We start from the raw sequence: 13,945 nt of genomic DNA, 5'->3' as shown, positions 1-13,945 counted from the left end.
GGACTGTATACATCTTTGGTGGCATGTCCTTTTCAGCTTTGGTACACGTTATTTTAAAATCTGAACTTACAACCAGGCATGGTGGTACACATCTATAATTATAGCTACTCAGGAGGTGGAGACAGGAGGATTGTGATCTAACTTTGCCAGCCTGGGCAAAGTTAGAAGACCCTGTCTCAAAAACAAAAGGTCTGGGAGCATGGCTCAAGTGGTAGAGTACTGGTCTGCCATGTGCAAGGCCCTGAGTTCAATCTCTAGTACCATAAAATAAAAATTCTGAGCATTCTTCCCCAAATGAGAGGTTTTTAAATGAATAGATGAATGCCTGGTTTAACAGGGTAATAAAATAGACAAAAGACCATAGCAAACAATGGCATGATTCTTTCATTCATCAGCTTTTAATACAATTCACCAGAGCTGAAGTTTAGAAGTATCACGAGAATGTTCCTTTCCACTTGATATACAAGTGTGGGGTTCCTATTCCAGGACAAGATGTTGAGGCACTTCTACCTATTCCTCCTGTTAAAATCCATAGGCATTGCATATGAAGCAAACATGAGAAAACTGAAAAGTAGAGAGAAGACAGATCAGCTACAGGCTTCAGGCCTGAGGAAAAATAATAAGAGATCTAAAATTTATGTCATTGGGATCTCAGAAGGAAAAGAGAAAGAGTGTCAAGCTGAAAAAATTTTTCAGAAAACATTTAAAACCAACTTTTACAAAATGCATAAAGCTACAGGTTCAAGAAACTAAATAAACCCCAGACTGGATAAAAATCCAAAAAAGTCCATCTCAAGATACATCATAGTCAAACTTCTGAAAACAAAAGACAAAGAAAAAATCCTTTGAGATCCTTTAAAATCCTGAGAGATAAACATCATACATGTAGGGGAAAAACAATTTAAAACTATTTAAATGACACTCAATGGAGAAGCCATTGAGACCAGAGGGAAGTAGCACATCCTTTTCCAGTACTAACAGAAGAGAACTGTCCAGTGAAATCCTCAGGAATGAAGGGCCAGTGAATACTTTCTGATATAAAGGAAAACGAAGAGCCTTTGTCACCAGCAGATCTATAATAAAGGAATGGCTAAAGGAAAAAATTTTAAACTGTAAGGAAATGAATTTAAAAAAAAAGAATGCTCAAAATATCAGGAAGGAAAGAACAACAGAAAGAATAAAAATATAGGCAATTACAATAAATTACTCTTCTCCTTTGGGCTTTCTAAATTGTGTCTGATGGTTGAAACATCATTTGAAATTTTGTTTGATGTGGTTCTCAATGTATATAGAAGAAATACTTAAGACAATTAAGGAAGTAAGTCTAGCTTTACTCAAGCTGGGTGAGTGACAATCCCAGTACCTTATGATAAATTATGTATAATTGCACGTCTAGAAGAAACATCTAGAAATATGTACAAATAGATAAATTTAAAGACACTGTATGTAAATCAACATACAAAAGTAAAAATTTTAAATATCAAATTAAGTTTTAAACATACCAGTAATTATACTAAATGTAAAAGGCCTAAATTCATTAATTAAAAGATGCTGATGGAATTTTTTAAGTTTTTTAAATTATGCTATATACTGTCTATGTACTCAATTCAAATACAACAAAACATATAGGTTGCAAGTCAGCCGATGGGAAAGATAACATAATGAAAACATTGATCAGATAAAGCCTGAATAAAACTTAAGTGAAATAAGTCAGGTATAGAAAGGCAAGTACTACATGATCTCAATCATAAGTGGAATATACAAAAATTAATCTCAAATATGGGAGTATAATGATAGTTACCAGAGGCTGAGTAACTATCATTACTCAGGGAGTAATGAAGGAGTAGTGGGTTTGGGGAGGGAGGTTAATTAATGGGTACAGAGTTATATTTAGGAGAATTTCTGGTATGCTGTTGTGCAGTAGGGTGATCATAGATAACAGTCACATGCTGTATATGTATATTTTTAAAGCTAGAAGAATTTTGAATGTTGTCATGATAAAGACATGATCATTATTGAGGAGATAAATTTGCTTGCCCAGATTTGAACATTACACAGATAGATACATGTATTGAAATGTCACATGGTACTCTATAATTCCTACATATAAGTTAAATTTTTTTTCAATTTTAAAGAAGAATTGAAATCAAAAACAGAAAGGAGTGGAATGATACTCATTAGCAAATAACTTCAACTTCAGGTTGAAGAAAATTATCAGAGATAGAGTGTGACATTACACAGGGATAAATGGCTCGGCTCTGCAAGGAGATGAAGAATTTCTAAAAGTGTGTGCACCAAATGACTAAGGAAAAATATATGCACCAAAAAAGTGGAAAGATAGTTTGGCAGTTTCTTAAAAAAAAAAAAAACACTTACACACTTATGATACAACTCAACAATCATATTCCTTGGCATTTTTCCCAGAGAAATTGATACTTACATCCTCATGAAAACTTATACACAAATATTTTTAATAGCCAAAACTGGAAGCAATCAAAATGTCCCTCAGGGGGTGAATGATTCAACATTCGTACCATGGGACACTACCCAGCAGCATAAAGGAATGAGCTACTGATGTACTCAACAACTTGGCTGGATCTTGAGGCATTGTGTTGATTTTTTTTTAACCTATCTCAAAAGAATACTATATATAAGTTATATTGCAATAAATCTGATTTTTTAATTACCTATACAATACAGCTCCATTTATATAGCATTCTCAAAATGACAAAATTTTAGAGAAGGAAAATGGATGAGTGGTCATCAGGGGTTGGGGATGGTCTGGGAAGAGAGGTAGGTGTGGTGCAAGGCAGATCTTTGCAGTGATAAAACAGCTCTACATCTTGATGGTGGTGGTTACAGGAATCTACTCGTGTAGAAAAGTGACTTGGAAGCTATATGCAGATTGTGGCATTATCAGTTTTCTGGCTTTGATATTTTGATACATCTTATTACATAAGATGTAACCACTGGGAGAAACTAGGTGAAGGGCACACGGAACATCTCTGTTATTTTTTAAATTTTTTCAATGAACTGTAATTATTTCAAAATAGAGTTTAAAAATAACAAGTGAACTGTGAGAGTGAGAACGCTGCTCTTTTTGGTTAACCTCTTCTTGGTCCCTGGCCCTCATAATCTAAATCCCTTCTCCTGGTTATGGTCTCTTTGTATCTGTCTCTTTTGAATGGACCATCCCAAACTTTCAGAATGTGTGATAATAGTCCAGGCACAGTGGCTACTGCCTATAATCCCAGCTAATCAAGAGGCAAAGATTGGGAGGTTCAAGGTTCGAGGCCAGACAGGGCAAAAAGTTGGTAAGACCCCATCTCAACCAAATAAGCCAAGTGTGATTCCATGAGATTTCCTCCTACCTGTGTGGAAGGCATAGGTAGGAGGATAGTGGGCCAGGCTGGCCCCAGGCAAAAAAGCAGTACTCTATCTGAAAAATAACAAAGCAAACAAGACTTGAGGTGTGGCTCTAGTAGTATAGAGCACCTGCCTAGCAAAGTGTGAGGCCCTCCCCCAAAACAATGTGTGGTAATAGGACATGGATCAGGAGTTTCAAACAGATGCCTCACAGGCCTCCTCTGAGTTCAATCTCATTGTCAAAACTTCAAACCCATTGTCAGCATTCTCATTATCAACATTTTAAAACCAGATTTTGTACAAATATTAGACTTGGGGGCTTCATCTGGAAAATCATAAGATTTGATAATACTAGACTCTCGTATCCATGTGGCAGAGAAATCCTGGCATGGAGGAGAAGTGTTAGACCCAAGGAGACCCTGCAGTTTGGAGCCTTCCCCACCTAAGAGCAAGGGTCCACTGTCCATCAGCATGTTAGGCTCCCCAGACATTTCACTCATTTGTGCTACTTTGCCGGCCCCTGGAGGTTTTCAACTTGCAACCTGTTATTATAGATGGTAGCTTTCTAAGGTTAATAGTTTGTTAAACCCTAGGCATTCCCAAGGCAGCAGAAAAAATACCTGTTTGCGTATATGTAATCATCTCTTGGGCCAGTTCATGAAAATCCATTGACTTACACACCATCTCAAGAGCCATTTTCTTTTATTCATGTTCAGTCTACATTAATTGAGAATCTATTTACACCAGACTCTCTGCTGGCTCTGGGAATATATTACATCGGTAAATCAGATGATTCCTATCCTTAATATGGGAAGGGCTACAATGGCAAAATGGTCAATATGTGAGAGGAACTCAAAGGAAGAGACATCAATATGTCTGGGAAAATTGGGGAGAACTTGCCAGAATAGGGTAACATTGCAGCTGAGTCCTGGAGAGTGAATAGATGGTAACAGTGGTCAGAAGAAAGGGAGACAGACTCTGGCACAGAAAGTTGCAGATGCAATGCCCCCAGCTCTAATGGGACATAGCCCATCATGATGGTAAGAAATATTATGGCCAAGGTTCAGGGATGGATCCATTGGGGTGAGACTGGAGACTTAAATGGGGCCCAGCTGTGAGGAACTTCCAATGCCACGCTAACTGGAGAAATTACTTGTTCCTAGAGGCATGGCAGGCCAACAAAAACATGCTAGTATAGAGCTTTTGGGAAGATAATTCTATCACAGTGAGCCTACTCAGCCCAGCTTTTGCAGTGTGGTCCTGGTTTTAGATCATTTGATAGCAAGGAAGGAATACTGCTGCCAGGCACTGATGATGGTTTGGAAATGGAGCATCTCTTGAGTTCGTACAGTGTTGAGTTAGGAGCTAAGTACTGTCCTTCAGGCAGAACCAAAGGCATGCTTGCAGCTAGCTGGGCAGCACAGCTTCCCCACGGTGCCAGCCAAGCTGAGGCCATCCCCAAGTCACTTGTCACTGGAAAGCTTGTGGACACTTAAGATATTTATCCAGGCCCCACAATACACTTGGCAGGCAGGAGCACCTAGGCTGTGAGATCTAGGATTTGTTGTTGTGATTCCAGATCTTTTCTTTTATGGTCTATATTCAGACTTAGCCTGGGCCAGATTCTGAAGGGAATGTATCATTACAGCCAAAGGAAGGGTCATGGCAAGCAGAACTTCAAAAAAAAATCTGGACTACTCTCTAAGGTGTATTTGAAGAGTCCTGGCCACTCCAAAAAGCAGCAAAGGAGTTCATGGAATCACAATACAAAATATAAACTATCATGATGGAACTGTGCTCAAATTGTAGCAGCTAGAATTCAGAGTACATTTAAAGAAATATTCTCTGAAAGGAAGAAGTGTTAACATTGGAAGATATTTAGCAAGAGGTGCTAAAGTCCCCTCACATATTTTTTTTTAGAAAAGAAGGATTATAACCATTTTGAAAAGTTGGGCCTCCTTTGTTAAGACTCATTAACTCAGTGATGGATTTTTCCCAATTTTTTTTTAGTCAGTAATCATATGTGAATATCTGTCATGTGCCAAGCACTGTGTGAAGCTTTGAAAACACAAAGACTTTTGTTTGGGGGTTTTTTGTTGTTGTTTGTTTATTTTTATTTATTTATTTATTTATTTTTGGTGTGGGTTTTTTGGGACGCAAGGGGGACTCAAACAAGGTCTCACAATATAGCTCAGGCTGTCCCGGAACTCTGTGTAGCCCAGGCTGTCTTCAAACTTGAGATCTTCCTGCCTCAGCCTCCTAAATGCTAAAATTATAGGTGTCCCTACCCAGCTGACACAAACACTTTTATTCTATGATCTAAATCACATTTTTATCTTTAGAGCACTGGCACCATGTTTATGAAATATATAAAGCCTAAAGTCTCCTTCAGAGAGGTCTTTCTGATGTATGTTTTTCTATCTTCTGGAGTCTGTGACTCCAAAGAGCCATCCTGGCCTGTCTGAGCCCCTACCCCCTTCTTTTAGTACTCTTCTGCAGTGCTGACCATTGCGGCTTCCTCCTCCTTACTCTGCTGTTCTCCCTTGCTACAGCTGCCCTTGCAAGAGCAAAGCAGCTGTATACCCTCAGGGTCAGAGCAGTCAGTGTATGAAGACCATGATGATGGGCTGTCTCCAAGGACCCACATAAAAACTCATTAGTGGCACTGCCTTCATGGATGTGGAGATAAATGGATGGCTCTCTTGATCTCACAGCTGGCCAGCAGAGTCCTTTCAAGCAAGCCTGCCTCATCTTTGATAAGGGTCTTTTCTAGCTTCATGCTCTGTAACCACAGTGAAACAAGAAAGACAACTTACAAAGGGGCTATATCCAGATAAACCTATCATAAGTTGAAAACACAGTAAATTGAAAAAGCGTTTAATCCACCTAGCCTACAAACATCTCAGGACACTGTAGAGTCTCGGCTGTTTCCCCTCTTGACTGCATGACTAACTGGGAGCTATGGCTCACTGCCACAGCCCAGCGAGGACCAGATTGTATAACACAGGCCTGGGAAAACATCAAAATTCAAAATTCAGCACACAGTTTCTACTGAATGCATTTTGCCTTTATAACATCGTAAAGTTGAAAAAATCTTAAATGCCCATCATAAATCAAGGGCTGTCTATATGTCTAATCCTGACCCCAGAGGCATCATGAGCTTCTCAACCCTTCTAAAGCAAACCATGAAGAAAAATGTAAATTCTTGACTCTCTCAGCTGCTTTAAAAACAAATAATAGTTAGGCAGTAAAGCTGTCATTTTGAGTCAGTTTCCTAATTTAACAAAGAAAAACATAGGAGTATAAGGCTTTTCTGCCAATGTAATTCAGATCAGAGATTCTGACTTCTTGGACTGGGGAATCTCATTACTATAAAACAACAATCATTAAAGGAAAGCAACACATTAACTGCTTAATGGACATTCTCCCAGAAATCAAAGTGCTGCTTTTCAAAAGACATTCACTTTGTACTTCAGGCCACAAGGAATTCCACACACATGGCTGCCTCTGCTGTACACACAAAGCCCAGGTTCACACAGAGCAAGCATCGCATGTTCTTTGCTGCATGAATTCCAGAATGGACTGAACAATCATTTTATAAGACTAATCAACATGTTTATTTACTTATCTTCATTTCTCAGTCTTCCCAGAGTATAGTAGGGACACATATCTCTTTCCTCCATATCTGTCCCAACCAACCTTTTCACAGGAAGTCTTTGGACCATGTGTTGTTTTGCTTTTCTTTGTTTTCTATGTTTTTCCTCCCAGTATTTTGGGGGCCCTAACCAGCAAACTATTAAACATGGGTCCCACATGTTCATGTTTGGTTGAATCCAATAGTCTCTTTTTACTTTTTTATAATTCCATTGCTAGTAACCATCTCCATTCAGCCAACAGGAAGATGAATTTTCATTCATAAAAAAGAATTATCACAGTCCCTTGAGCATGAACTATCCCTTCCCTTCATCTGTCTCAGGACCCTGAATTCCTACCCCAATACCAGACACAAATGATATGATGGAAACAAAATCACCACAGCTCTGACAAGGCATGAACTTGCAGATGTTGTCTGATGTTGAAGAATTTTGGCAGACAGTGGGTATGGACCATGACATTGGTGGAAAGAAATGAAAATCACTAGGGAAAGTTATGTTCAAACTCTAGTTTCCCCTAACCCTGCCATTCAAAAAGGTGTTTTTATTGCCAGATTCCCTACAAGATTATTTCTTGTCATGTGGCTTTTACAGGAGAAAAAAGGACTCCGATGAGTATTGCTCGCCTCCCAGCCCCAGCACCTGGGATTTATGAGAGTTGATTCTTGGGCAAAACATTTACCGGATGGGTGAAAGGGTTCTTTAGCTTGTCCACATGCTTCATACTTGAAACGGTAAATCCTAACAAGCTCCCAGCCCCTAGCCTTCACTAATGTCCACTTGTGACGAAGCAGTGGTCACAGTTGGAAGTGGCAAACAGATTTTTACTGACTCAGCATAAAAGTGACCAGAATTTTCTGGGTTTAGAGCTTGACCTCAAAAGGACATATCCAGGTGTGTTTCAATTCCATTAATAAAGGACTTGGGAGATGTTGAATATTATGTGAGTACCGAAATTTTCTTTTTGACTTAACATTCTTTGGGTGGATATGTGCTATTTGAATTTTTGTGGTTAATGAATTACCATCAGAAAGCATCGACTAATTTTTCCTGTTGTGTTTGAGTGCGTAAGGACTTTGTGTCAAATTTCAGCATGTGTGTAAATTTGAAATGCTATTTCTGTAAGCCACTGCACTGGGGTTGAATTTTAAAGCCTGGAATATATAAATGTATGTCCGGCAAAGATCCTCAATCCTTCAGTAGAGGATTAAAACGGTCTCTATTGTTTGCATTCCATATGACTACAGCATTTGACTATACAGGCAGAAAAGAAAAGAAAAGAAAGCAAGATTTTAACTTTGACAATCCCCAATTTTGTGGAACCTTCCAGCAGGTCATGGAAGCTCAAGCCCCTTCCTGACAGCCCTCTTCCTTATCCTTGCCATTTACATTTTCCTCTGTGGAAAACATAAAGCAAACAGTCATTTAGATGCTTTGCAAAACATTTCAAGCATTTTGGGTTTTCTCACAGTTGTGTGGATAATGGTAGTCAGGGATACATTTGAAAAGTCATTCCCAGAACTGCAGCAACATAGAAATGGCTACTGGTGTATTACACCACCTTCCCTTCTAAAGTGACCATGCGTTTAACAGTGTCCAGCTATCAAGGGGCACCAACTTTCATTCTCAATTTTACTTATGGGTCTAATTCTATGTAACCATCCAGCTGTCTTTGACCTTGATGGTTGCTCTTGAATCCAGGTTCCACTTGACAGGCGTGCAGACTTGTGCCTCCCCTTTCCTTTTCGGGCATGGCAGCTTGCTGGTGTTTCCTGTTTGTTCACTTGGCTTTCCTTCCCTTCCTTCCCTGGGGGCCTGGTGGGCTGGCAGCACCGTGGTCCAGCAGACCAACTGCAGAGGCTCTGTGCCCCCATCCAGCAAGGGCAGCAGCAGCGGCAGCAGCAGCAGCAGCAGCAGCTCCTCCAGTGACTCAGAGAGCAGCTCAGGATCTGACTCCGAGACTGAGAGCAGCTCCAGCGAGAGCGAGGGCAGCAAGCCCCCCCACTTCTCCAGCCCCGAGGTAAGTACGCAGGCTCTGGCTCCCAGAGGCCAGCAGGTCCCCAGTCCTGGCTCTCACCCTGCCTGCCTCCCCAGCCTCACACAGGACCGGGGAGCCTGTTAGGTTTTGGGCTTGCATTTCCTGGCCGTGTTCCCTCCTGCCAGTCTCCTGATGACACCACTGCCTTTGAAGTACAAAGCATCATCTTTCACTGCCCAAAAATCTGTTGGACTTATGTTGTAAACATCACTAATGAGAAATAACCTATGGACGGGGTCTCCCTAAGGGTCAGCAGAGGCAATAACCAAGCAGAGACACTCACCCCTGGGAAGTGTGACCACCCCTAAATCACAGGTAGAGGATTTTTATGCATTAGACATGCTTAGAATCTTACCTTTTTTGCAGTTTGTCACAGATCAGAAGAACAAGGACCATAAATATTAATAAAAAACCTTCTTAACTGTTTCTTGGTGAAAATATAAAAGGAAAAATTAGCATCTACCTACAAATAATAATGAAACCTTTTACAGCTATGATCAGTATCTATGGGAAAGATTTAGGTGCCTCATATAAAAACATTGTAAGGTACCAATAAAAAGCAGTACTGTTTCTACTTTAAAGTGGCAAGGGGGATTAAATAGCAATTCAGGGCAGGAAGATTCTTGGGTGAGGACTGAGATAAAATTCCTCCAATCTGTGAAGCCATATGGGTAGACCTTGGTTTCTAAGGTAGGGATAAAATACAGTTTCTTCCTTACAGTACGAACACTTGACATTACCATAGATTGTGGGATTTATCTTTTTACTTACAATGTTCTGTATCATTTTAGGGGCTAAGTTTCTAAGTAAGCTCTGATGAGAAACCAAACCCATTTATGCCAACCACAACAGTGAGAAGGGAGCCCCTTACTGGGCCTGGGCAGCACAGAATTATGTGCAGCTTTGTACCTGAAAGTGATTATGTATGTGCTCACCTCAAGTCCTCACGGTAGCTTTTCCATTTCCTCAGGAGCTTTTCTTTTATTTCCCATAGCCCTCTTTTCCTCTTCAGCACTTTTCTACTCTATGCAAAAGATTACCATTCATCCTGAAGTAAATAAGCTTTCTCTCCAGCATCTTTTCTCCTTTCCATAAAGTTCCTGCCTCCCTGTCTGTCTGTCTATCTACCTATCTATCTATCTGTCTATCCCTTTCTATTCTTAAAAGGTTAAGGCCCTTAACAACATCAATCTGTAAAAGCCATGTAGCTTATTTTAACCTTGGCTTTTCCCAGAAACCTAATTTTTATTCTTCCCTCATAAGTCATTCACTCATTCGGTGTTCCCTCAACAAATATTTCTTGAGCAACCAGCCACAGACACTGTGCTTGGCTTGGGAATAAAGCAGTTAACATGACAGAAAATGCCCGTCTTCCTAGAGCTAACCTTCTAATGGTATCATTTGAAAGAGAAATATACAGGAGTTAAATAGAATAAAGTAGAGGAGGTAAGCAGGCTTTATTAAAGCCTTTCTTATGCTATAACTTGTTGAGAAATTCCAGAATATCTAGTTATAAGGAATACCTGAGTCCCAGAGGCAGTACAAGAGTCAGGGTGTGGGGATGGATTAAAAAGGGTGATGATGTGAGAAGACCACCCTGTCCAGGCTCTCCTTGTGATTTTGCGAGTTAAATTCACCAGTGTTGAGTGTCATTTTCATGCTGCAAAGTGAACCTTAGGGCTCAGGACCTTGGCTGAACTTTGGCTAAGAACAGTATGATTACCAAGTGCTTTAAGCAAGTTCTTTCTAAAAATCCTGGAGATCATCACAGGGCATGGAGCTCCCAGGTGATGAAAACAGACTTCTGCCATTGTTTGCAGCAGCTATCAGAGGCCTCTCACTAAGGAAAGAAAACACAAATCTGCTAAAGAGGCCCTAGAAGTTTGAGCTCCTGGGAAGGCACATGAGATTTTCACTTTTGTGCTTCTGCATGCAACAGTGGCAAGTGGTAAGTTAGCCATGCTGCACATTAGCCCTTTCTGCTGGAAAGGGATCTAGTGATTAGAATAAAAGTCAAGGTTATTATAGGCACAAACCTATAGAAAGGAAATGGGTTTGCAGATGGGAAGCAGCACAACCTGCTTATCTTCCATAGCCTCCCTGTATCACTTAAGAGCCTGGATCACCTTGCTGAAGGCAGGCAGACCTGTGTTCCTGAACCCCATATGACAGAGAATCTCCTGACAGCCACATACCTCACATTTCACTGCTTAGACCAGGTTGTATTACCGTGAAGCAAAACAATCCTGGCCTCACTCCCCACCCCTCTCAGACCATCCTGACTTGGGAATAGGAGGCACTCATGATGTTCAGAGGCACCTGCATTCTTCCCCTCACTGTGCCAGTGCTGGAAAACCCACTGTGCTCCACTGAGTTTCAAATGAACTGTTCTTTGTGGCCTCGATGGCTGAAAGTCACTTCATTTGACATGAATCACCAAAGTATAGTAAGGCAACATTCACAAGCTAGCATGAAAGCACCTTTGTCAACATTTCCATGGCTGGGAATCCCCTCTCTAGGGCCTGTTACATGCTATGCTGTTCTCTGCCTCATTTCGTCATGTGAGTTTTATCTCACTGTTTTTCCTGGCATTATGGGCCTTCTCATGCCATAGCTTCCCCAGGGCAAGCTGCCTTTCCATGTAGCTGGCATACTAACACCTCCCTCACCAAGGGTTGCCCAGATCGTAAGAGGGGGAGAGGGAGCCTGGCCACATTATTTGTGTTCTGGGATAAAGTAGGATGACTCCATTTCTTTGCATAAGTCATCCCTAAGCCCTAAATATTATTGCTCACGTGAACTCCATTTTCCATTGTGACATTTCCCAAGTAGATCCAACCATGGCAACCTTTCTTCATGGAATTTATGAACTAAAAGCACATTTTAGGAAATGCTGCACCAGATCATTCTCATAAATCAACAGAAATGTGATGCACATCTCTCATTGTTACAGTAAGCCTCTGTGGTACATGACAGAGGGTGCTGTGAGGATATAGTTGAAGCAGGGACATGGAGGAGAGCTTTTGCAGAGGGAGGAGACTATGGCTGAACATATAAAGCAGTAAGCCAGGAAACCGTAAAACACTGGACAGAGCTGTCTAGGGTAGACAGCTCCAGAAGTGGGCCATTACCAGTGCAGGTGGGCTAGGGTTGAAGCCCTGGGTTCTCCCTTTATGTTACTATTCAATTCATTTCAGCTTCCCTGGCCACAATTGCCTCCTCTCCACAATGGTGGATATTGCTGACTAATCTATGAGTTAGTTATGAGGAACAAATGATAGAGTTTGGGTGACAGCTTATTCATTGTGAGAAGAGTCAGAGCAATTGGCCTCACAGAACTAGTATGGATTCTGCAAAGAAATGAGAAAGAAACAGAGACCTGGTCCTGGCCAGAAAGGAATATCAGGCTTTGTTGAAGACATAAGGCAAATATACTATGCTGTGGCCAGGCAGGAGACTGAGGCAGGAGGATTATGAGTTTGAGGCCAAACTGGGCTATAGAGTGAGACCTATCTCAAAGAAAATAAATAAATGCATATTATTTTGTGTAATAGAGAGCAACAGGCATTGTTTGGAGGGTTGGTGGTGTTATTGCCAATAAAATTAGATCTAATGCTATCATTTTAGGTTGAAAAAAGTGTTAGCCTTTCTCATTGCTATAACCCATACCTGAGTGAAATAAGGAAGGAGAGATTTATTGTGGCTCACAGTTTCAGTGCTTCAGTCTATCAGGGCATAGAGAGTATGGCATAGCACAGCAACTCACATCATGGTGACCAGGAAGTAGAAAGAGAGGATACCCTGTGCTTGAAGGCTTTCTCCTTTTCCCCCTTTTATTCCGTCTGGGGCCCCAGCTTATGAGATGGTGCTACCCACATTCAGTGTGAGTCTTTCCTCCTTAGTTAATCCTCTCTGGAATTGCCCTCACAGAAAAACTGAGAGATGGGCTTTACTAATCTCTTAGGCACTTTTCAGTCCAATCAAGTTGACTATCAAGATTAACCATCACAAATACTGACCTTTCTCAAAGGAATCTTTGAAGTTCCTTTTCATGAGGCTACACCAGAGAGGACTGGGAGATAAGAGGAGCCAATAGTGCAAAGAATTTGGTCTTTGTACCTAGGCAAGTTTGAATTTAGTCTTGGTGGAGCCTGCAAGCTGTATAGACATATCACTTACCCTCCCTGAGCCTCATCTACAAATTAGGGAAGATAATATTTCTTGTCTGTAAAGATTAAATTAGATAGTACATGTAAATTTAGAGACATATTGTGGGTGTTCCTTCAATGAAAAATGATGACAAGATGATGGCCCTTGAATGCCAGCCGAGGAAATTTGGATTTCATTTGAGAGGCAATAGGAGGTTATTGTAGATCCTTGAAAAAGGGAATGTGATTTAGTGATGTGTTGAAAATGATACTTCAGACTGATTGGTTCAGTTGTGAAGTGCAGAGAAAATGACCCTAGTGTGCATCAGGCAATGGCCCCATCCTGAATGTACTAAATTCTGCCATTCACCATTAACGCTCCCGCCAGGAAGTTCCAGTGTGACTCTACCCATGAGCAGCTGTCTTTGGGCTACAAATAAATGTCCGTGTTCTCTCACATAAGAGATGGGAGCTATGTAAGGCTTGGGATGGAGAATTGTTAAACACAGTGCTAGGCTGTGTGAGTGCTGTGCACTTCCCCAGCATGTGAGCCCTTTCTGAAATGTGCCCCCTTCTGCAAGTCCCCTTTGACCCCCCAGGCCCACATACCGGGTACCATTTCTCGAGGGAAGCTGAGGCACAACAGAAGGTACTGCCTCTCCTGTGATTACATAATGAGGAAAATGGTAATGGGGAGGCAAAAATAAAAGCCATGGATGTTTGCCACCAAATTAACTTTC

General features: G+C 41.0%; 1 protein-coding gene and 1 long non-coding RNA gene across 2 annotated transcripts in view; one reads left to right on the top strand and one right to left on the bottom strand.

Annotated features, from left to right (window-relative positions):
- LOC141414877 (uncharacterized) overlaps window positions 1-13,945 on the bottom strand; it is a 115,327-nt gene that overhangs the window by 5,560 nt on the left and 95,822 nt on the right. The window lies entirely within an intron of this gene.
- Aff3 (ALF transcription elongation factor 3) overlaps window positions 1-13,945 on the top strand; it is a 494,906-nt gene that overhangs the window by 438,074 nt on the left and 42,887 nt on the right. Inside the window, exon 12 of the mRNA XM_074050356.1 lies at window positions 8,850-9,039. Within this exon, the coding sequence (XP_073906457.1) occupies window positions 8,850-9,039 (190 nt within the window). The remainder of the gene's footprint in view (window positions 1-8,849; window positions 9,040-13,945) is intronic.

Source organism: Castor canadensis, chromosome 12 (assembly GCF_047511655.1).
Source record: "Castor canadensis chromosome 12, mCasCan1.hap1v2, whole genome shotgun sequence".
Lineage (NCBI taxonomy): Eukaryota > Metazoa > Chordata > Mammalia > Rodentia > Castoridae > Castor > Castor canadensis.
Note: the sequence above shows the minus strand (reverse complement) of the source record. Positions and strands in the feature narration are given on the sequence as shown.